Source organism: Silurus aristotelis (assembly GCF_946808225.1).
Source record: "Silurus aristotelis genome assembly, chromosome: 27".
NCBI lineage: Eukaryota > Metazoa > Chordata > Actinopteri > Siluriformes > Siluridae > Silurus > Silurus aristotelis.
In genome coordinates, this window is record NC_139600.1 from 13,687,447 (window position 1) to 13,712,495 (window position 25,049).

Here is a 25,049-nt window from a genome sequence, read left to right on the forward strand (position 1 = left end):
CATGGTGCAATCTCAAGATTCTCAATTATATTCTGAATAACAAGTGCAGCTGGAAAAACGTCGGTATTCTAATAATAAAGGAATCTGAAGACATTCACATTTCCCAAGACAGGAGCTTGTAAGGCCAGTGCTCCATATAAAGTACATTTCAAAATGTGTGTAATTAGATGATATGGTTATTATAAAGAATTTAGAAGGAGTCTCCAGTGTTAGCTATTTGTAACTCGCAGGTAAAGTATCGAGTTGATTTGTTTTATTACGTTCAAAAGTGAGAAGACCTGCTGAATCAAACTTATTTACTGGACACTAAATAACTAATAACTTCGATAACTAAAACTGGTATTGGTTGAGATTGTTGTGGAACAAGGTGAATTAAACTCCACAGTCTGTTGTTAACACCCTCCTTCCCCACACCCACACCCCCGTCATAGCCAACCAGCATCCTGTTTCAAAACGAAAGCCAGATTTTCTTATTTCATTTATGTAAGAATTGATAAAGTGTATACTGAATGAATATACTGTATGTATTTGTATACACTGCAGTTGTTTTTGCAGCTATTTTTTAACAGTTTAACGCCATACCCATTATTATTATTATTAGAGAAATTCTAGGAAATTCGTCAAGAAACGGACATGAAACATTCGTTCTCATTTTTTATTTTCAGTCTCACTATCAAAACATGAAAGGTTTTCCATCAAAGCTTTCAAAAACATATGTACAAAATCGTTTGAATCTCTCTCTCTTTCTCTCTCTCTCTCTCTCGTTCCAAACAATGGGGGAAAATATCTTCAATTACGTACAAATGATTAACATTTTACATAAACAGTCCGACGTTTTTTCTCTCTTCATCTCGGCGTTTGTTCAAGGGCTCAGATTCAGTGCGTTTTATTTACATTCTTACATCGTTTATTCGAATAAATTATGAACGCTAGCATGCGACACAGACGCCTTCATCGTCTCAAAAAAGCAAATAAGTATTAATTTAATATTTATTACATAATCGTTTTAGAATTCCACAGGCACTAAGCGAAAGGGGCCCTTCCCCCCCCCCTCCCCCTTTTTACACACAAAACACATTTTTAATAAATACGATGCACATCTTTTTTTCACAGATATAATGTAATAAAGAAGACTTTTTCCATACAGTGGACACGAAGATGTTTCGCACGTTTACCAATTAAAGAGCGCTAATCCACAAAAACATGTACACACACTGCTAAGCATGGCCAAAGTCGCTACTTACATGATGATCTCATCGTGACAGATGGTCATTGATCTCTGAGGTCCTCAGTAAAGCAGTGTTATAATGATGTTCATCTAATGCGCTGACTCTTAAGATCATGTCAAGTCAGCTTTTCATGCACTTGGAATGCAGCATTGGATCAATATGGTGAAATTGGGATCCAGCTGCACGTGGATAAATAGATCAACAGGTATTCTGGATGACCAGAACGGTCGTGCGTGAAGTTCATATGTTGTTAAATGAGTGCTTGTTAAAGAGTAATTACACCATTGATTGTATATGTAGGGGAGGCAGGGAGGGAAGGAGTTTATAATAGTAATCATGCAGATCGAGCTTTATGCTAATAGCAATTTCAAAACCAAGAGCTTGTTTGGAAGACTTCATCATCCGGAATCACACTTTCTCCAAAACTACTGAGAAACGTTAAAGTTTAAATTTGGTCAAAATCACAACGAAAAGTTTAAAAGTGTCTACATGTAAGCACTCGCGTATAAAAAGGAAACGATAAGAAAATAAAACCAGAGGTGGACGAAGTACACAAAGCGTGTACTCTAGATAAAGTAGATACACTGTAAAATATGATGCCAGTAAAAGTTAAATTTCACTTAAAAGTAAAAGTACAAAACTTCAAATGTACTTAAGTATCCAAAGTATTATGATTTATTACGGCTATAATGATCCTATTATCATTTTTATCACAAGACTCTTTGCTTAATCATCTCAGTTTACATGAAAAGACTCTAATGTGACTCTGAGCACAACAATCTATTAATAGAATGATATTAATAAGTCAAACACTGATATCTATTACAATTATCACGAGTCCAAATCCTTTTCAGCTGCTTCAGAAGAATTATCCACACATGAATAAAAAAGGAACGACTGATATCTCAAAGTATAGTTGAGTGAGATATTTGACTTTGTAAAGTCATAAATACTTCAGTAAAGCACAGAAAAAGATACTTAAGTACAGTTTACATTTACCTCATTATCGTCCACCACTGAAAAGAACTGGCAACTTAAGTAAACTTTGCTGGTTAGCTAACAAATAAATCCTACGGCACATTAGCAAGCAGGATAGAAATAAATACTATAAACATGCTACATTTAAATAAATAAAAAATGCCATTAGCTAGCTTATAGATCAAACTCATGTACAAATCCAGGAAAATCACACACAAAAAAATTATTTATACAAACGTTAATAAAAAATTTATTTTCCTTAGCAGGAAGCACTTAGGCGTGTCCCACCACGCAAGTCCACACCAAATTCTACCTGTAAAATCTCGTGTTTTTTATTTTCAGTGGCTACCAGGTGTGACGCTTGGTTGGAGTGAAAACCTGCACCCACACCAGCCCTTTGAGGAAAAGATTGGACCCCCTGAAGTAGATGAAGATAATAGCATTTGAGAGGTGTAACATGTGATGCGCATTTATTATATTACATGTTATTATTATATTATTTATTCAATGTTTTTTTTCCGCCCCTCTTTCAAATTAACGAGTTCAATTCCGTATTTCTAAAGCGTCGCTCCATGAAGCTGTTAAATTCTCAAGTCTTATTGGTTGAATTGATGAGACGTTTACTTATGCACATTAGAGCACAGTGAAATTCTTTTTTCGCACATCACAGTGATGTTAGAAAGCTGGGGTAAGAGTGCAGGGTCAGTTATGGTTCAGCACCCCTGGAGTGGGTTAGGGGCCTTGCTCAAGGGCCCAAGAGCAAGATACTGGGGCTTAAACTGCTGACCTTCTGATCAATAAGCAGAGCCTTAAACACTGAGCATCCACTTCCTCAGCATGGAAGGAGTCGCCCAGTGTTAGTGATTTTTACAGTCACAATTTTTTTCATCTCAGTAACTCTTTACAGTTTCTCTGCAACGTGACAAGCTTTTTGTTGTTGTTTTGTTTTTTACTTCAGGAGAGAGTTTAATAAAGGCCGATGATGAAGCAGCCACATCTGCTATACCGTAAGTGATTATGACATGCTGTTAATAAATACATAAAATTTTTTAAATTTTTTTTAGGCAAATTGTCATGGTATAACTCGACATCTGTACATGCTGTTCTATGAAAATAATCGACAATAATTCGATATTTGTTCCGGGTAATTAACTACATTGTCTATAAAACCTACCTTCGTAAATGCCCTAAGAATAAATGTTAATAGTGTACTAGCATAGACAACTGCGTTGTGTTGCGTTGCTTGGTTAGCAAATATAGTGTTATTAATATAGTGCTATTATCCCGACTGTCAAAATATTCTATTTATTTGTTCTCTTCAGCAAGAGTAAACACGGAAAGTCTTTTAATTTAGACGAAGCGCTAAGCGGTTTGGAGTGTGATTCATTTCTAAACAAGGTTCCATTGTATAGAAATAGATAGGAATTATTCCTAATAGGTTTGATGAACAGATTGGCGTAAGGTTAAGGGAGAAGTGTCAATCCACTTTTAGAATGGATAGATTCATTTACTTTCAAAAAATAATAAATAATTATTGGGTGTAATTAGTCTTTAAGGAAAGAGACTAATAACTATTAAATCTAAAGAATCGTGACAATTTGCATGGCATTGACTAAATGCAGTGTTGTGAGCTCCAGTGTGTAGAGTTTAGTCTGGCGGACACGACAACAGAAGCCAAAAAAAACTCTAAAAAATGTAAAGAACGTGTGAGTGGAATCAATGTGGTGGGTGAGAGTAAGTAGTCTGTGAGTGGTCCTTAGCAAGTGTCATGTTCCAGAAAAACGTCGTTGGTGGCCAGCAGGAGCGGTTGGGTCGATGCTGTGGTGCTACCTACTGAGCTCAGCCTCTGAGACGATGCTCTGTTCAGGCCGGGACAATCCAGTGAGTCACTTTCACTGAGGTTCAAATACACCTGTTTGGTGGCAAGAAAAAAAGGTCTGTACATGCAGTATAATTAATGAGACAGTAAACTGATTTTTACCGTTTTGGTGCCTCAAACAGGTAAATACCAATATTTAAATTTTACTGTTAGATATTTACCACTTACATGTTTGGTGTTCTCACAGAGCAACATTTCAGTCCTCTCCACCAATTTCCTAAAGGTTGGTCTCTTCAGAGGATCCGAGCTCCAGCACCATCTCATCACCTCATAGCTAGAAATGCATACAATCAGCCAATATAACTGGTCAATCACACTCAGGTGTACACATTCACGTAATTACATTATTGATTATATGGTTATAAAGCTTTCTTTTCGGCTTCTCCCGTTAGGGGTCGCCACAGCGGATTCTCTGCACGTTTGATTTGGCACATGTTTTACGCTGGATGCCCTTCCTAACGCAACCCTCCCCAATTTATCCGGGCTTGGGACCGGCACTAAGAGTGGCTGGGGATGGTTCCCTGACCGGGAATCGAACCCGGGTCGCAGCGGTGGGAGCGCTGCATCTTAACCACTAGACCACCAGGGGACCTTATTGATTATATGGTTATATGGTTATTGAATCCACTGACAGTCGAGACACGGAAAAACAAACTTCCATTGATGTACAGAGGAAGCGCCATTGGTGATTGATTTTTTTTTTTAATCGAGTAGTACAAGTCTGTAATCATGCTCTCAATATAAAAATAAGCACGATGAACAGAAGCCATGAATGCCATTAGCCAGCTCTTACATTCAGTCAGATGCAGAAGATTTGAGAATATTCTCAAAGAAAAAAAGATTTCATAAGAGTTATGAGCTCGTAGGCGCTTAGTTTACACTTACATTTCACTCGGAGCAAATTCCGGCTCACTCATCCTGTACCCGTCCTGTATCATCTTGTAGAACATGGAACCAACTGGAACTCCAGGATATGGGCTGTTACCTGTGGGTGATTAAGAAATCATTATTTTTTTGTTTTGCTGTCACTATACACAATATTAATATAGGAAACCTTAATTCTGGTTTAGCTGCAGGTGAAACATCAACACATCGGCAGGATTTTCTTAAAAGCCAATGAAAGTATGCAAATTTGTTTTCATTATTCGATGATGCCTCTGATTAGAGCTATATTTAATGTTGTGGAATGTTATAGACAATTTTTCCCTCATCCTTACTCACTTCCTCATCCTTACTCACTCCAGTTCATGAACTACTAATTCTGACCATCCAAAAAATCTGCAGCGCTGCATCATAAACTCATCTAGCTGCCATAATCGAACCTGAAAGCACACTGTCCTTGTGAATAGTGATTTTTTTTCTTGAGGCGTCATATATCCTAATAACAACGATCCAATAATCACTGAACAGCATCTTCAGTACGGTTTAAAAATATCTGTGAGACCTTGTTATATGATAGAAAATAGAACATTTCTTCTAAAGCATACCTAGAGAGAAGATCTCCCACAATAAGATGCCATAGGACCACACGTCACTCTCAAATGTATACACACATGAAAACAGGCTCTCAGGAGACATCCATTTGACTGGTAGGCGTGCCTATGAAGCAAATATTGGTCATTGGTGATGTCATCGATAAACATTTATACGTAGAGAGAGAGAGAGATCTGAGTTTTTTTCCAAAGCATTTTTTGAATAATCATTTTTATTGTTTCCATTTAATTAAATGTAAACCAGTAAACTAGAAAATAGGTTCCTGTAAAGAATGAAGTCAGTGTTGGTTCTACAAAGCTATTAGGAGTGTAAATATTATAAAAAAAAACCCTGACTCACATTTCCCCGCAAAACATAGTTGGAGTCCCTGGTGATGTCACGAGCCAAGCCAAAGTCACAGATCTTAGCAACCCGACCCTTAGTCAGCAAAACGTTCCTGGCTGCCAGATCTCTATGGATACACTGTCCATACACAAAAAGAGTGGTGTGTGTATATATACAATATGTATTTTTTAAAAATCTCATTATCCAATCATCATTTTGAATAAAACTAAAATAGTTTTATAATAATATGCCTCAAGTTTGTACTCAAGCAGTCAACTTACATTCTTGGATGTGAGGAAGTCCATGCCCTTGGCGACTTGGTAGGAGAAGCTGAGCAGATCCTCAGTATCAATAGACAAGTCATCCTTATCATCACTCCATTCTGGGGGAGAAAAAAGGAAGGAAGGAGGGAAGAAACAAAAGAAAGATAGAAAGAAAGGATAGAAATAAGGAAAGAAATGTTATTTTCTAATCTGGTATCTTATTAAATTCATACTGATGTAGTCAGATTTACCTGTTTGTTTGGATTTCTTTTCATAGGACCTCATAGGCATGTAGCCATTTTCTATACCGTCCCTATTACACACACACACACACACACACACACACACACACAAAGATAGGGGTAAACAGACTGTACAATTCATATGTACAGATTTACATATACATAGATTTATTGATCACAAAATTTATTTAACAATTTTGCTCCACAGAAAAGATATTTAAGTTTAAGATCGACTCATATGTCATAAAATTTCAGCAACAATTCCCTGATATTTACATCAAGATATTTAAAAATATGATAACTTTGAATACGACACCCTCTGTGTCACACCACCCAATTACTTAGTGAGAAAATGTATTGGAACAGTAAACAGTTAATAGTTTTTCCCCAAAGGCAGCTTCTGATCTTTATGTTAGTTTATCCTTCACAGGAAAAGCCCAGAAATCAAACCAAGAGTAGAAATTTATATTATTTGTTTAAACAATAAAAGAGCAGATAGAAATGTGCGATTAAGTTGGGAGTATCATGAAATCAATCGTAATTAAATATTTCAATCAATTCACAGTCCTAATATATATATATATATATATATATATATATATATATATATATATATATATATATATATATATATATATGTTTATCTGAAAATTCTCCCCATGTATAGCTTTACCTTGAACACTGGGTCTGACTTAAAAGGTTTTTATAATATCCATCTCCGGTTTTTGAGCTGAAAAAAGCATCCCTCTTTCTCCTCAGAAAGTTCAACAGATCGCCATAACAGCAGTACTCAGTTATCATCAGAGTCGGACCTGCAGAAGATAGAAAGGTTTTAAAAATATTTCACAAAGATCCCACAGCATTGCAGGTAACTAAAGAACCATAATCACTGCTGATGCCATGTTTATAGATGTTTATAAAAAATATCAGCCAAAATTGATATCAAATCTAAAGAATCATTGTCTGATCATTGGATCAGACAGACCAGGTCCAGTTCCACTAAAAATCCAAAAATCTAGCTTAAGGCACTTATTAATAGCACATTAGCCAGATTTCACTTTACTAAATACATGAGTTGTTAATTTCAGATTGTGAACATCTGAGAGTGATTAACATGGTTTATACAGTATTTATACAGTGTTTCTTTCTATAAGCTGCTGTATGGCAAGGAGTGAGATACTCTTGTCATACTTTTCATTTTAGAAGCAGCTCTCTCTTTCTTTGTGGGCTTTTATTGACATCAAATTCCAAAAAAACTGACTTTGAACTCTGTCTGAACTTTGAACACATTAACCTCTTACCTCCTACAGTGCAGGCGCCTAGCAGATTGACAATATTCATGTGGTTGCCAAGGTAACTGAGAACCTTTAGCTCCGACATTAGAGCTTCCTTTTCAGTGGAGTGAGCACTCGCTGAACACACACACACACACACACACACACACACACACACACACACACACACACACACACAAAGAAACAAGGAGAAATCAGTAAAAAGACATTGGGTGGAGTTAATCAAATCAGTGGAAAGGGCTCTTGGAATGAAAAATAGTCTCTCACACACACACACACACACACACACACACGCACACACACACACACACACACACACAATGATACATACGCTTGAGCATCTTTACAGCCACTGTTGTGACTGCGTCAGGTGAGCTAAGACCATACGCTGTTGCTGCCACCACTTTTCCAAATGCACCAGCCCCAAGAACTTTACCTGTGCGTAAAACACACACATACACACACACACACACACACACACACACATTTTGACTTAAAAAATCCTCACAAAGCAACTGTTTCCATGCGACTCAAGATGAATTTGCCCACACAGAGAGACAGGTGGTGAGGTAAAAAAAAAGTAATCCATTACCGAAGCGTAGCCTCTCTCTTGGAAATTCCCACTTGGGGTCATAAGGGAGCTGGGTGGGGTCAACATAGGTATAGTTGTTACCGTGGATACTCTCAATCACCTTCCAGTGGATCTCATACTTGGGTTTCTGCATTTCAATCAAAGAGCAGGCAGGAAGGAGAATCACGGTCAGGGAATTGAATTGGTGTGGTGCACAATTGGATTTTCATCCGAATCAAATCTGATTTTTGGCGCTAAACATTGTGTGCACTTAAAATATCAGCTTTAATTATAAAGTGTTTTATATGTAGTATGTAGGAGACGTGATGCTTCCGTTAAGCTTCGGGCTCATATTTCATCATCAACATATCTTTTACACGTCCCAGCACAGATTTAGAGCAATTTAATGTAAAGCAAATCCCTGGATTTTTTTTGGGATCTATATCTATAAAAAATGTCTCTATATAAAATATTTATGTGGATATAAAGCCATTTTAAAATACAATTAAAATGAATTGCACGTGTCTGTGTGCTTGGCATTGAATTTATTTTTACTTTTTTTAATGTAGTGAAATGTCTAAAAAGATGATGATTATTATTATTTAACATCTGTACCTGCATGTACTTGTAGAGAAGTATGATTAGAAACAACATGAGCACTACAGAAGCTGTTACGACTCCGGTCAGTACAGGGGTGAAGAGTTTATGAGGAACTGTGCGCTCTGCATGCAGAAACACAAACACATAACATTTACAAACAGCAATATCAAAACCGGATGAATCAGTAGCCAGGGATCTACACATCACATGGTCTGTCAAGAAAAATATACATATTTTATTTTAATGTGGGATGAAGAGAAAAGAATAAGAAGACACCAAGTTGCCAAATGCTAAGGATAGATGTAAACAATATCTGCCCTCTTCCACATACAGAAGCTCTGAGATGTGGTTGATTGGGTAGTTTCACTGTGACTGACATGTGAGAGTATACATCCCTTTTAAGTCTCCCTTGGTAGCCAGCCATGCATGTTTCTTGATTCCAACAAGACATTATGCCGTTCTAGCGTAACTTGACATACATTGTTATTACATTATATTAGCTTCCGATTATTAGCCTATGAAATTAGGTGCCTGTGCAACCCTGCAGCACATTAGAGCTTTTAGTCGCATAATGGTCTAGCTAATAAATTTATTATCGTCCGGTCATGTACAGGATGCACAGTGTCACACATGTTTGTGTGTATCTCTGAGACGAGTTTAGAGTGGTTGTGAATCCGTACTGTGCACACTCTGCACAAAATAATCCCTGCAAATCTGTTGAGTGCTGTATGCGTGTCTGAGAAGTAAAGAAGGGATTAGCATGAACTGAGTGCTCACTTGGATGTTAATAAGTTTCATCTTTCTCTCATTGCTGTAATGCGTAGGTGTGTGTGTTGTGTGTGGTGTGTGTGAGACCTGTAAAGCTCACCGCTGATGCTGAAGAGTGTGTATGCCTGTTCTCCCTGTGTAGTTGCCACACATTCCAGGGTGTGGTACTTTCCCTTAGTGATGTTGAGGCGGCTCTCGACCTCAGTGCGGCCAAATTGTGACAATGACATCGTCACTATTGCTGTATCCTCGTCCTCCTGAGTGGCGTTCATTAGCTGAGAGCATCTGAGAGAGAATTGACATTCCTAAATTTGACTTGTTTAGGGATATAATTACCTTTCCTGAAAAATACTTGGTATATTCCACAAGTCACACAGTCAGCAAGGATTTGCATTGTTTGAAATTCCTGACGATAATGGGAAACACATATCAATACTGTACTGTTTTGCTTCTCTGTTATTGTCCCCACTAATATTAAATATTAGTATAGAGTAGAATAAAGTCTGTCAACTTAATACAACTAAATGTTAAAATGTCTTTGAGCCATTAGCATTTGTGCTAGTCATTAAAAAAAATCACTTTGTGTGAAACAATCATTTCTATAAAGAGTTCTTTTATATGAAGTCAAATAATCACATTTGAACTGTACCGTGTGTGTCGTGGTTCACAGTAGTACCAGAATATCTTTGGTGCAGGGTATCCAGATGCAACACATTTCACCTGTCCATCAATCGGCCCCTCCTGAGAAACAATCATCGGCTTGCCTGGTCAGGAAAGAGAAAAGGATTATTTGCAGTTAAAATACTGTAAACATTTGCACTGCTTTACATCACATACAATCCCATGTGTCAAAACCAAAACAAAAACAGCAGGATAAAAAAACTAATGGCAACAGAAGATATTTAAACCATTTTTCCCCTTTAACTCACAATTGACATGGACGAAGAATGACTTATTGACAGACGTATAATTATGGCTAGCTGAGAAAGTGTAGATGCCGCCTTCGGAGCCATGAACACGGACCAGCTTCAGCTCACTGATGTACCTACAAATATATTAATAACAATATTAAAATGACCAGAATTAAAGACACTTAAACTTTAGACATTCTGACATCAGGAATGACTTACAAAGGCGTCTTAGTTACTCGGGATTCTTAACCTTAACTCTTGTGTTTATGTACACGGATCAGGCGGGACATTATGCCCTTATAACATTATAATTGGTCAAATGAATAATACTGATTATTAATTATTAATTATTAATACTGATCTCTTTATCATATATTTGGCAGCAAGTGAACAGTTTGTCCTCAAAGTTGACATGTAAGCAGCAGGAAAAATGGGCAAGTAAGGATTTGATCGAGTTTGACAAATTGGGAAGTCTAGACGTCTGGGTCAGAGCATCTCGAAAACTGCAGCTCTTGTGGGATGTTCCTGGTCTGCAGTGGTCAGTATCTATTAAAAGTGTTCCAGAAATGAACAGCGGTGAACCAGTGACAGGGTCATGGGCAACCGAGGCTCGTTGATGCATGTAGGGAGCGAAGGCTGGTCCGTGTGGTCTGATCCAACAGATGAGCAACTGTGGCTGTACTGTACTGTTTTGGCTGTAAAAGGGGATCAACACCATATTAAGCAGGTGGTCATAGTTATGCCTGATCGGTGGCCTGGTCAGTGTATGTATTAATTTATTTATCATGTGCTTTTTATAGATAAAAAGCGTAAAATTTAGCAGATTAGCACTCAGTCAGTTTACCTTCAAAACCTGCACCAAATGAAATCGAAACATTTAAATAATTTTTAATTGTGATAAAATAGCGTGTATCCATATTCACCTCATTACATGTTGTGAACATATTTACTTAAATATTAAGGGTTGCTGAATTAAAGAAGTTGTAATTGAAGGGATCATTACATTTGGGACAATTTAATATATTTAATATATTTGCAACCTCTTGAGTATAACTAACCTTTGGACTCATTCCAATTCGCTAACTTTTAAATGCGTCTTACTATGAACACAATTTAACCATAGAAAAATTGTTTTGAGATGAAGAGAAGAAAACGAGAAGACTCTACAACTTAAAGCCAAAAGCTAAGGATAGATGTGAACACTATCTGCCCTCTTCCTCATACATGAGCTCCCACATGTGGCACTGAAATGTCAGAGAGTATACAATACTTTTCCCCCTCCCTTTGGTAGCCAGCTATGGATGTTTTTTGAATTAAAAACTCGTGACTATGGCGTACACTTTTAACTAGCATAACTCGATTTTAGATGATATTAGTTACATTTCAAAGTGTTGAAGTTTTAAAGTTAAAGTGTCGTTTATCTGTCAATATTCCACATAAGCACAAGATACCGTGAATTCATACATAAATAAATATACATAAATAAATCATTGTGAACACGATATAGCCATAGAAAAAGAGTGTTAAATAAAATGCTATATATACGTGTGCTTACCTGTATTGCTGATTGTGCAGTGTGATGACGTGCTCAGAAGTGTTTTTGAGCTGCTGGTTGTTATACGTCCAGTACGCAGCACTTGGCTTGGGGTATGAGATCATCTCGACTTGCAGCGTCAGACTCTCTCCCTCTCGGACATCCACAACCCTGTTCTCTCCTTCAGTTACATTAATGAAGCCAAGATCTGTAACATACCAACGTTTACCGTCCGTGCCATTAAAAGGTCTCCCATAGACAGAGCCAGTCAGCTTGTGTGTAACATTAGCAACTACGCTGCACTGATACACATGCGCACTTAGGCTACTGTTACTAACCATAAACATCAAGACGGATGGTAGAACTGGAGACACCCTTCTCGTTCTGCGCTTGGCAGCGGTATTTCCCAGAGTCACTCGGCACTGCAGAGCTAATCCAGAGTGTAGAGGAGCGCTTGTAACCCCAGGAGCCAGGCAGGATGTGAGAAGCATGAGACTCTAGTGCATTCTGAGAATCACATCAGGAGGTTAAAATTAGAAAACACAGCAAGGGTTTAACAATTGTAATATATGCAAATTTCTACTATCATCAGATCTTTTCAATTCATTTCAATTCAATTCCATTCATTTGTATTTGTAGAGCACTTGTAATAATGGTCATTGTCTTAAAGCAGCTTTACAGAGACAAAGTGGTTATACAGATGTATAAAAGAATGTAGAAATGTAGTACCTATAAGTTTGTTCTTTATAATTTTATCGCTAATGAGTGAGCCAGTGGCGAGTGGGGCAAGGAAAAACTCCCTGAGATGGCATGCGGAAAAAACCTTAAGAGGAATCCATCCTCATCTGTGTAGCACCGAATGTCCATTAATTGTAATTCCATCATTGTTGAGATGCGCTTTAATTGGAATTTTGGCCTGTTTGCACTTCCAGCTTCAGTTTCCAGTTTTCAACATTACCCACAATGTCAACTGACTAGCTGCTGATAGTGTTGGTAATTGGATTTATCACTTCCTTTATTTCTACCTTAAGAAAGCGTGCAGCAGTGTTTCAGTAGCTTTTTCACCAGTTCTTCCAGATTTCAGTGTTTCAAATTTCACACCACCATCAACATTATCTTTGTATTACCATCTTATACACTGCTAACTAGCCAAGTCAAGTCTAAGTGCTGTACTTCAGTTCTTATATTTGTAGTGTGTGTGTGTGTGTGTGTGTGTGTGTGTGTGTGTGTGTGTGTGTGTGTGTGTGTGTGTGTGTGTGTGTGTGTGTATATATATATATATATATATATATATATATATATATATATATATATATATATATATATATATATATATACCAACATCACTATATTCTGTGTTTTCTTGTTATTATGAGTTTAAATGACAATGTGTGAGAAAAGCTCTTGCTCTTTTGGCTGTATGCTTTAGGATAAACCCTCTTTGACATCAATGCTAATGTGTTTCAGAATAGATTTCTCCTTTAATGTGGATGTAATATGTACAGGAATCTCACCGCTCCTGAAGGGAAGCTCCACATCAAATGGAAGTCATGGTTGATGTTAGAGGTGCTGCAGATGAGCTCGAGAGCTTCGCCCTTCATCAATATCACACTTTCCGATCTGGATAGACTTATTACTGGAACAAAGTGTGGAACTACACATCCAAAAAAACAAACAAACACACGATGCAATATAACACCTTTGACAAATCAAACTTTACTGCATCTATCAATCTATCAAAGGAATTATGTTAACTTATTTGTTTCCTATATATATATAATATTTGCCAATTATTTACATTTTCTGGCATGTGTAAAATGTAAAATCTGCATCAAAAACAAGTTTTAAAACCTCTCATTTCCTCTGTCTATCAGCAGATTATCTATTATCTACAGACCTAGTCGCACATTCACGTTGTACTGGCTTGACTTCACCGTCGTCCCACCCATGACACCAGTGCAAACGTAGCATCCCTCAAATGCCTTGGAGATGTTATGGATGACGATGCCTTTCTGCGGGTCAGCTGTGAAGGAAAGGCCAGCTGGCACGGCAGTGCCGCTGCAGGTCAGAGGAGACAAATGGGTTACAGCTGGATCTGTCACTAAGCACGGCAAAGTGCAGTCCTCACCCTCTTTCGCTAGCAAGCCGCTCATCATGGAGCGCACAAACGCATTCTCCATATCTGTTCAGGAGAGAGAGTGAGAGAGTTATTACAGTAATGAGGTAGTTATTTATAAAATATTTAGACTGATGTACAGATCTATTAAGCTACACAACTAAAGCACACTCCTCAACAAAAAAAAAATCAACCTCTTTTTCATTTTATAGAACAAATTCTCAAGCCTTGGACACAAGCCAAAGTGCTGGAGACAGAATTCTCTGGAGCTGTCCCTGACTAAGCATTCTGTAATAGACTAATAGACCAAATGTAGTATATAGTCTAAAGTATAGAATGCTTTAATGTTAAAATTAGGGCTGTCAAAATTAACGTGTCAATAACAAGTGCACGCAAATTCATTTTAACTACACAAAAATTTTTTATGCACAATTAATGCAGAACGAATTTCTGTATGACCATTTTTATAACAAATATTAATAAATATGTAGAGTCCAAATTTAAACCTGCAAATCAACACACATTTATTCAAAAAGTCCTTTCTTTACTCAGATATAAAAAAAACAGGAAAAATGATTTCAAATCATTTGCTTTACTGATGCACCAAGTTTCACATCAAGCACCAAAATCCACCATGATGCACACATCCGTTGATTAAAACCGTCCGTGTGGAAACATAGCAAAGGTTCTGTTTGGTGCCTAGATAGTTTATGTAATTTAAAACACCATAATTACTAAAAACATTTACAAAAATATTTTGTCTTCAGGCTCTATGGTATGAATAAGACATATAGGTTTGAGAGAGGCAGATGTAGAGGACTGGGTAGTATGAAGACGGATGATCTGTGTGGCGACCCCTAACGGGAGCAGCGGCAAGAGTAGAAGATGAAGCTCTATGTTGAGTTTGGTTTCACTAATAATAAATATACATTTGCATAAAGCATCCATATTTGTCCATGCCCTTGTTCATTAGAGTATTAAAAACTTGAAAATTATTAATTTAGGGTACATGTAGAACAGTTAAAAATCGGCGATTAAGTTGCGATTAATCACAAGTTAACTCATAGTGATCATGTGATTAATCGTGATTAAATGTTTGAATCGAACGACAGCCATAATTAAATCGTTTCCAAATATATTTTACATAAATCGGTCTAATCTTACTTGCTAAATTAATGTGCATTTATTTTTTTTACGGAATTCAGTAAGACTGAAGTCCTACATGGATTGCGTCCGTTTTACATACAGAGGTTGCATGACATAATCATTAGTAGAGTATTACTGATATTTTTGTCTGAATATATTTGTGGATATTTGTGTGTGAAGGCAATGTGTTTATGAAGAATCCAATCCCAATTCTGTGGTTTAATGAGAAAGCCAGATTGGTTCAAACTGACTGGAAAGCTCTCATGGACTCACTTTACTGTGGTGCACAGTAATAAAGTAAATGTAAAGTAAAGAGCACGTGCTCTGTTTTGAACTTGATTTGATTGGCGCTTGGTGTATTTACTTATCACCAACATTCAGTTCAGTACCAGTTTAACATCAAGCAGAACATTTAAAGTTCAAAGGGACACTTTAACATTTACTGGAGTCACATTTTACAGTGTATCTCTTTGATGATGTTCTGTGGTGCAATGCCAATTATGCAAATTTATCATTTTGACACACTTACTGTTTTCTAATATATTTCTCTATAGAAATACGTGTGTCCAAGCAGGAACCATTTTGCAAACACACTAAATCAAACAGAACGGAGTAAAGTAAGCTATAGCCATTCTAAGGTGTGGTTTTAACCTTTAGTCAAATGAAAAGTTTTATTCAGCTCTTAATCCCAGAACCTGCTGGAAGGAACAGAGCAGTAGTACCAGGTCTCTAATAATACAAATACATGCACACCTTTCACATAAATGTAGATGGAGCTCTTTTCTCTGGTCTGAGTGTTCTCGCAGGTATAGCGGCCCATGTGTTGGGGCTGGATGAAAGCGAGGTTGATAATAGTGGCTCCATCTACCACTTGTTCTCCTTCAATCCTCCTGCCCTTATCACGGTGCCACTGTAGTCTCCCAGGATCTAATCTTGTGTTGTCTTCACAATGCAGCTCTAGTTGTCCACCTTTTAGAATGACCAGGTGAGGACCATTAGGAGTGATGACTGGCTTGGATGAGCCTAGACGAGAGAACACATTATGCAAGTTATTGCTTTCTGTTAAAAGTGTATATAGCAGTGCATATAGCAGGAAAAAGCCTTATAAAAACCATCGTCCCAGCTGTGGCACCTTCATGTTTCTTAAATGAATTAATCACGTTTGAGTTATTTCTTATCATATGTACTGAGGGGTAGTTATAAGCTGTAATTACTAGCTATTACTAAACATATACAGATAAATTAAAATCATTAACAGCATGGCTCAGAATGTAGTTCAGGCTGCATAGATTCAGAGTAAGTACATATAATAGAAGAATATTATGTTAGCCTTTCTTTAATAGCAGTTTACATGGTGACTTAAATGACAGAAGCTTTAGAATTTGTAATAAAAAAAAAAAAGGAAAAAAAAAAGTTTGGAAGGAGTCTCCAGTGTCATAAAAAAAAAGCTGTTTACATTTTCTGGGAAGGAGAAATCTTTACAGAAAATGACTTCAGTATAAAAAGAAAGCCTGTATTTTTCTTCCTAGTTTGTCTTTTTGGGAAGAAATAAACTGCAACTCTTTCTAGCTCTTTTTGGCTTTTTGGCAAACGAAAATTGTAATTGTAAAATTTTTTCCTTCTTTTTCTTTCGGCTTCTCCCATTAGGGGTCGCCACAGCGGATCATCCGTCTACATACCCCCCTGTCCTCTACATCTGCCTCTTTCAACCCAACTACCTGCATGTCTTCCCTCACCACATCTATAAACCTCCTCCTTAGCCTTCCTCTTTTCCTCTGTAGTATAAAAAAATATTGAGCAAATACTCAGCTTTACAGTGGGAATAAGCAATTACTTATTATTGACCTGTAACAGCATGTTTTAATCCTTATCCAGAACTGTGTTTTGATTGCGCTTTCATTTCAAGAGTCAAGAGTCAAGAGGCTACTATTGTCATTTCTACTATACACAGTGTCAAGTCAAGTTTATTTCTATTCTATTCACAACAGACATTGTCTCAAAGCAGCTTTACAGAAATCAACAGTGAAGGTGAACAATGTGTATTTATCCCTGAAGAGCCGCCATCACGACTGTGGCAAAGAAAAACTTCCTTGGATGTTATGAGGAAAAAACCTTGAGAGGAACCAGACTCAAAAGGGGCACCCATCCTCATTTGGGTGATTATAGTGGTAAACAGTGGTACACAGTACACAGTAAAAATGAGACAACGTTCCTCCAGAACCCTGGTGCTGCACTAAACGACATAGAGCTACAACACAACACAAAGCTACATAAAGTGCATCGAGAGCAAACAGTACAGACAAAAAACAGTACAGACAGACAACACAAGACAGTGTGGGACAAATACACATAACACAAGATCTATCTGCTGAGCAGAAAACCTACTGTATCATTTATAGCATTATAGCATTGCTATAACTCTGCACATTTTAAACATTATTAACCAGCCTTAAGAATGACTTGAAATGTAAAAGCCTTCCGCAGAACTTTTATCTTTGTCCATTTTTGATTGAATAACAAAAATTACGTAACCTTTAACTTGGGCAAAGTCCAATTTCTCACCCACTAAGCTACCACCTCTCCTAATAACACAAACCTCTGACTTTTGGCAAAATTTGAATAACTGTGAAGACATCTATAGCATCATTTCTCTCATGACTGCATAGATTTGTTGCTTTCACACATTAAAACAAATGTAAACAATACAAACTTTAGATGGATGGATGGCTGGATGGCTGGATGGATGGATGGATGGATGGATGGATGGATGGATGGATAGATAGATAGATAGATAGATAGATAGATAGATAGATAGATAGATAGATAGATAGATAGATAGATAGATAGATCTATCTATCTATCTATCTATCTATCTATCTATCTATCTATCTATCTATCTATCTATCTATCTATCTATCTATCTATCTATCTATCTATCTATCTATCTATCTATCGGGGGGAGTGGTGGCTCCAGTGGTTAAGGCACTGGATTACTGATCGGAAGGTCGGGGGTTCAAGCCCTGGTATCGCCAAGCTGCCACTCTTGGGCCCTTGAGCAAGGCCCTTAACCCTCTGTGCTCCAGGGGCGCCGTATCATAACCCTAGTTTCCAAGCAAAACTGGGATATGCGAAGAACAAATTTCACTGTGCTGTAATGTATATGTGACAAATAAAGGCTATTCTATATTCTATAGATAGATAGATAATTTTATTTATTATTTAATATAGTGCAATTTAAGGTCCTTTTTATTGGCCAAAGAAAACAATGCTCCAAATGACCAAATATGTAAGAAAAATTATAAATAAATAAAAACATATATTTGTTATTTTTCAGACGAGCCTTCAGCATTTTTTCTTCACTTTCTGTACATATAACCAGTGAAAGCCTTGCGGTTGATTGAGGTATTTCTCCATGTCATATGTGTCAGGAAATTCAATAATATGCATAGCAAGAAAGCCTCAAACAAACTGGAAATTCAAAAAGCTGCACTAATACATCTGAAATCACACACTGAAATTATATATAATTATATAAACAAATACCAATAAATGCCATATTACAAGCAATGTTTAGGGAGTTATGTTGTTATAAGGGTTTCCCCAGACCAGAACCTGTTGCTGCTTAATGTAATCTTAGAAATCTGCAGTTATGCAAATGTAGAAATGTGAAGAGGCTTGGAGAACTGGCTGAATTACAACTAAGTAAGCAAGTTCCAACGTCTTCCCTAGCAAACCTGCTGACAGTTCAGCACATATGTAGCCCCCAAACAACCCCTATTCCTTACTTACCACAACTATTAAATATTATATAACCCCTTGTTTTCCATTGTTCCTGCTGAGGGAACACAGGAATACTACCGTTTCGTGTTGCTTCATTTAATACTACACGTCTCTAATTACAAGCTCTTTAATTATTAAAGAAAATAAAAAAGAAGAAACGGACAGAAACACACTCAGGGCTAAGCGTCTTATATGCCATATGCCATATGTGTAATAATTTACTTTGGAAAGCTTCAATTAAGCTGATTGATATAAATAACCCTATTATTATCAGCATTAACTTTAATGATCATGAGATATGATATGTGGATTTTCTTGACGCATTTCCATAATTTTTTTTTTTCTTCAAAAAAATACATTTGTAATGTTTTATTGTTTTAAATTATAAAGAGGGGGAAACGTTCCATTAATGTTATTAGAGGGGGGGAAAACATATAGCAGTATTTTTTAACCCTTAAAGCATGCATATATATATATATATATATATATATATATATATATATATATATATATATATATATATATATATATATATATATATATATATGAGAGAGAGAATGAAATTAAACATTCAATTACAAATTTACAAATGCATGAGATATATATATATATATATATATATATATATATATATATATATATATATATATATATATATATATATATATATATATATATATATAATGAGCTGATTGTATTTTACATTTTAAAGAATTTTAAAGAAAAGGTAAACAACTAGTTGAAATAGTTTTAAAACAGACAGAGTCTAATAAAAAAAAAAAGGACCCCTTACCTGTCGGAAAGGTGAATAAAAGTGTGACTGTGAACAGAATCCACGCGCGTGCCATCTTATTTGGATCCCATGCACGGTGAGTGAAACCGCTCGCGCGCTCCGGTGCGTGTTAAGCGGTAGTGATGCGTGTGTGTGTGTGTGTGTGTGTGTGTGTGAGGGGGTAATAATCAATCCGAGGCGTATAGGGAGTGTATGAGGCGTGTTTGTTTTGGACAGCTGGTTAGTCGGAGAGCTCACACCGTGCACGGGCACTGTGCCTGCACTTCCCGGAAATGAGGGCTGAGCGCTCGTGCTGGACAAAAACTGTTCCCATTAGCCTAAGTGTCCGGTATTGGCTCGTCCTCGCGCCACTATCAGCATCATAAGTCACCGGGTGTGTGTCTCGTTTTTGCTTGAAGAACCGCCTTGTCTTCTTAATCACGCAGGACGAAAAAAAAAGTTAATATCTCAGGTCATCAGTGATGACGTCTGTCTGCTGCGTCAATATCGTCTGTAGGGGAGAGTGTGTGTGTGTGTGTGTGTGTGTGTGTGTGTGTGAGGATGCTGATACATGAATGGTGTCCATTTCTTTTGTTTGTTATTCTTTGAAAATCTGATCCATGTTGTATACCTTGGTTGAGTTTGATTTGAGACACTGACCACATGTCTATAGACACCTCACACAGAGTGTCCAAGTTATGAATAATAATTTTTTTAAGGAGACATGGGGCAAAAATCCTCACCCACATCCCTCTGTCTGTCCATAGCCCAAGTAGGATCTACCACAAACGCAGACAACGAAGCGTCCTGTACACCTGCACCTGTACACCATTAAATTAACCAATCATGGGGCAGAAGCGCAAGGTATAAACCCATGCAGATATAGGAGAAGAGCTGTAGTTAATGTAATGTTATATCAAACACCTAACTAAAGAAAGAAAGAAAGAAAGAAAGAAAGAAAGAAAGAAAGAAAGAAAGTGTGGTTTTGGTGACCTTTACTTAATTGTGGTGTGGTTGATGGCACCAGATGGGCTGATGGTGAATATTTTAGATGCTGATCTCCTGGGATTTTTGTTCACCAACAGTCTCTAGAGTTAAAGACGGTGCAGTGTGGAGAAAAAACAAAAAATTGCAAACATAAGTTGTAAGTGGAAACGCCTTACTGATAATAGAGGACTGAAGGAAATGGACAGATTGGTATAAGCCACCAATCAGGTTATAGAATAGTATAGTCAAGCTTGTAGTAATTAAATTATTACTCTTTAGAATCATTGTGAGCAGAAAGCCATCTCAGAACACAAAAAAAAACATTCAATCTTGAGGTGGATGTGCTACAAGAGTATCTGGCCACATAGGGGCTCACTTGATCCCATCAAAGGCACAACTGGACAGATAAAGATGAAACCTGATGTGATTGTTGGCGATCCATCTGAAGGTTTGACATGTTCTGAATCCTAGATGCTTTTCCGCAATGAATAATCATCATCATTGTCACTATCATAATCTCTTACTGGGGTGGCCATAGGAGTGGCCATGTACCACAGTAGGGTTCCACTGGCCACTTCTTATCTACCTGTACCTCATTAAAACTTCATGATTAATATGGAAGCAAACAACCAATTTTCTGAAGTATGCACAATTGTCTGTATTGTCTGTTGGTCTGTTGTCTGACTTTAGCCCTTGTGTGTTTATCAGAATCAGAATCAAGTTAATTGGCCAAGTGTGTGGACACACAAGGAATTTGCTTCCAGCTGTTAGTGACTTTTAAAGTACAGACATAAATAAAACTATACATTCAGCTTGGACTATACGAGACAAAACAGACAAGACAATACAGACTATACGAGACAATAAAAGACAATTTGAGACAGTATAGACAGTGTGAGTATTAAATAGGAATACAGATTATATGACAGATCAGTGATGTACATAAAGTGTGAGAGTGCATGGTAGTGCAAATAACTGTATTGTGGGTCAGGTATGATAAAGAGTTTACTTTATAACTTTGTACAATATACAGCAGCCATAGTGTGTGTAACATATACAGATAATGTGATGACTGACAGTTCTGATTCTGCAGTACTGCCAGAAGGGAGGAGCTGAAAGATGTTGTGTCCAGGGTGCAAAAGGTCAGTCGTGATTTTTCCTGCCCGGTTTCTGGTTCTTGTATGGTACAGGTCCTGGAGAGTGGGCAGGGGAGCGCCAATGATTTAAATTTTTATTTTATTATACATCCATATGTCTTTAAACATATGCATGAGAGAGTGGGAGAGAGAGAGAGAGAGAGAGAGAGAGAGAGAGAGAGAGAGAGAGAGAGAGGGGAAAAACAAAAGAAAGGTGAAGATGCTGACTCACTGCCTGACTCTCTCAGCGTGAGTCACTCAGATCTCTATGGGCATATGATCACTTCTCCTTCCCCCTCCTTTCCTCAGAAAACACTATCCACTATTGCAACAACTATATCATTTCACATTAATCTGCCTACTGACCACTGAGCCTGGGCATGAGTAAGAAAGATAAATGTGTAAATTGATCTTGAGTGTTAGAAAGGGGCTATACAAATGAAATAATTATTACATGATTATCGCCGATAGATAGATAGATAGATAGATAGATAGATAGATAGATAGATAGATAGATGGATAGATGGATAGATGGATAGATAGATAGATAGATAGATAGATAGATAGATAGATAGATAGATAGATAGATAGATAGATAGATAATTTCACTTTCACAACTCTATTTACATTGGAAAGAAATGGACAAGGGTAGATATCTGAGTGACTTTGACTAAATCCTAATCTTGTCTGAAATTTTTTTTCCCAGACAACGTTTTTCCAAAACAGGCAGGTCTGCTCTTGTTATTCTGTGGTTCATACCTACCAAAAAGATGTGAGGAAGGCAAAGTGTTCTGGGAAATGTCCTTCTGGCAAACATTGGATCCTGGCATTTATGTATTCATGTGGCTGTTACTTTGACATATAGTACAAATTTGACAGTCCCAATGTCTTACGATACTTGATAAGGGAAACATGGTTGCAGACCCAGTGCACTCCTTCATAAACAATGTTTCCTAATGGCAGTGGCAGGATAATCCACACTTATACTCTAAAAAAAACTGTTCAGAATTCTTTGGAGGAACATGACACAGAACGAGGACATGACAACACTTCTTCAAGGTGTTGATTTGGACTCCAAATTCCTCAGCTTTCAACTCTGAGGGAGCAAATGTAGGATGCTGGAGAAACAAATGTGATCTATTCTGGCCCTTAAATGAATTCGATTTGCTGCTAATGTCTAGGTGCCAGACCCCAATCACACACCAGCTGGTTTTGTGGTACAAGTTGGAACTACATAATATTAAGCAGGCGTTTGTAATTTTACAGCTGATCGGTTTATAGATTCACCAATAATCAGTTGAAAAAGCAATTAAATGCGTCAATTGCTGTAAACAAATAAATGAAAAATGAAGTCCATCAATTACAGCAATTATCTAGCATCATGAGGCTTTCCAGATCCAGATCATTCTCATTACTCTAAAATTAGGTCTGTAGTCTGAGGGAAAAGACAGCAAAGTGAAGACATACTTTACTTTTTATAACCTTTTTATAAAATTTTCTCTCATTTCATTTTACTCTGAGTGCCAGCTATCCCACTGCAGTCTGTTTCATTCATTTCTACCTTCACTGTGTATTTCTTGAGAAATATGACTATGTGAAGCTTCTACTCTTCATTCAGGAAAGCTTTTCACGTCTCTTCATCATCCCTTCTTTCACCTTCATGTCTACGGCCTAAAGCAATGCTTAAATAGAGACGCCATTGTTGAGAGCTGGTGTAATGGAGGATAATGGTAACCTAATGAAGTTTGCCCTGTTGGGTTTTTGCTGACTGTGCAGAAGACCCCAGTCTACCAAAATCCAAAGTCCATTGGACCCTACATCCCATTACAACATAATCAGGGTAGAGGACGGTGTCTCCCATAGTGGTTTTTAAGTGTTTATATGTCTTCGAACTGAGAGAGCATTTGGTTTTGTGGTCCACTTTCGCTTGTCCTGTTGTTTCCACAGATGTTGTGAACTTGTTTGACCTGCATTGTACAAAACCAAAGTTACGTCTGTATCTTTATAGACATATAACATTTTGTCTACCAATAACATTTTCCCATTGTGTTACAAAAAGATGTTATCTCGTCATGATACACAAGGTAATAGGAAAAAAACATTTTTTATTGGCTTTGAAACACTGGAAATAAAAAGAGAATGTAATTATGCATAATAAATTAAGAATATGAAAGAGTGTTCGGTGATGAAAGACGAGAGACAGAAAAAAGGTGTGTTGAGAAAAAGGGACAAGAAATACACTAGTATAAAGAGAGCCATGAGAGCAATTATACTGGCCTGTTTACATTATTACCGAACCATCTAGAAGCTTTTATAACTTTTCTCATAACTGCATTAAAACACATTAAAACACATTCCAGCATGCATTAAACCTATAAACTACTGCCAAACCACAAGTCCAGTCATTTGACTTGCGCAGTTAGCTTAGCGCACACCGCTGCTGCTCTTCTGGTCAATATATCTCCACTTCACAATCAATATTATAAGACTCTGTAACCACAAAAAAAGTAGTTGTAGCTCACATACTTCAGCATTGTTGACATTGACTGGGTAATTGTTGAAGTTTGATTTTTAAGATGTCTAGAAATTAGCCACAATTGGACAAAGGTGCAGATAAAGGTGAAAGAAATATGAAAAGTCATTACAGGATGTTGGTGTTGTGATTAGACAGAAAAATGTGACAGTAATAATGCCAGAATAACACTCTGTAGTCAATAACAGCACATCTTGAAGTGATTTATGTCAGCTATAGCATTTCCGAATATTTAAAGAAAAACCAGTGTCATATTTTTACAATTCATTTAAAACTATGTTGCAAATGTTTTTAATCTTCTTCTCTTCACCATGCAGGAAAACAAGCTCCTGTATAAGATACTGGACTGGACCTCAGCTCAACTTTACTGGAGCTCAGGAACATAAGAGTCAAACACGCTACCAGTCTAATTTACTTTAGATCTTTTATAGTTGCATTTTGGGATGATTGTAAATCTTATTCACACATGACACAAATGTATGGTTTTAGCA

The 25,049-nt window shown here is 37.1% G+C and overlaps 2 protein-coding genes and 1 long non-coding RNA gene across 6 annotated transcripts in view; 2 read left to right on the forward strand and 1 right to left on the reverse strand.

Annotated features, from left to right (window-relative positions):
* The window catches only part of clockb (clock circadian regulator b), a 27,863-nt gene extending 24,611 nt beyond the window's left edge, over positions 1-3,252 (forward strand). Inside the window, exons 23-24 of one of the 3 annotated variants that reach the window (XR_014531977.1) lie at positions 2,550-2,657; positions 3,166-3,201. The gene's annotated coding sequence lies outside the window, so the exon portion shown is untranslated. Of the gene's footprint in view, positions 1-2,549 lie in introns of all 3 variants that reach the window. The other 2 variants (XM_083532838.1, XM_083532839.1) reach the window with 2 other exon arrangements.
* kitb (KIT proto-oncogene, receptor tyrosine kinase b) lies at positions 642-20,566 on the reverse strand. Of its 2 annotated transcripts, XM_083532803.1 has the most exons (21): positions 19,924-20,566; positions 16,104-16,373; positions 13,986-14,270; positions 13,603-13,742; positions 12,427-12,595; positions 12,110-12,296; positions 10,573-10,688; positions 10,293-10,407; positions 9,744-9,928; positions 8,891-8,997; positions 8,297-8,423; positions 8,036-8,140; positions 7,711-7,821; positions 7,083-7,221; positions 6,419-6,480; positions 6,186-6,286; positions 5,920-6,042; positions 5,574-5,685; positions 4,972-5,071; positions 4,255-4,360; positions 642-4,119 (listed from the first exon to the last, which is right to left on the reverse strand). In XM_083532803.1, the coding sequence occupies exons 1-21, from the start codon at positions 19,976-19,978 to the stop codon at positions 3,964-3,966; spliced, it is 2,871 nt and encodes a 956-aa protein (XP_083388929.1). In that variant the 5' UTR covers positions 19,979-20,566; the 3' UTR covers positions 642-3,963. The 2 variants fall into 2 exon arrangements, with proteins under 2 accessions (XP_083388929.1, XP_083388930.1); XM_083532804.1 differs by lacking the exons at positions 8,297-8,423; positions 8,891-8,997.
* On the forward strand, positions 20,176-24,954 carry LOC310721411. The gene is made up of 3 exons (XR_014532032.1): positions 20,176-20,296; positions 20,670-20,766; positions 24,876-24,954. It is a non-coding gene; the product is annotated as an uncharacterized lncRNA (long non-coding RNA).
* The last annotated feature ends 95 nt before the right edge of the window (positions 24,955-25,049 follow it).

Coding starts and splice junctions, on each gene's coding strand:
- kitb (XM_083532803.1), bottom strand. CDS start 19,978: ATGGCACGCGCGTGGATTCTGTTCACAGTCACACTTTTATTCACCTTT. Junction 8,998..9,743: donor CACACTCTTCAGCATCAGCG/GTGAGCTTTACA, acceptor TTCTGCATGCAG/AGCGCACAGTTCCTCATAAA. Junction 8,141..8,296: donor AAGAGAGAGGCTACGCTTCG/GTAATGGATTAC, acceptor TTTTACGCACAG/GTAAAGTTCTTGGGGCTGGT.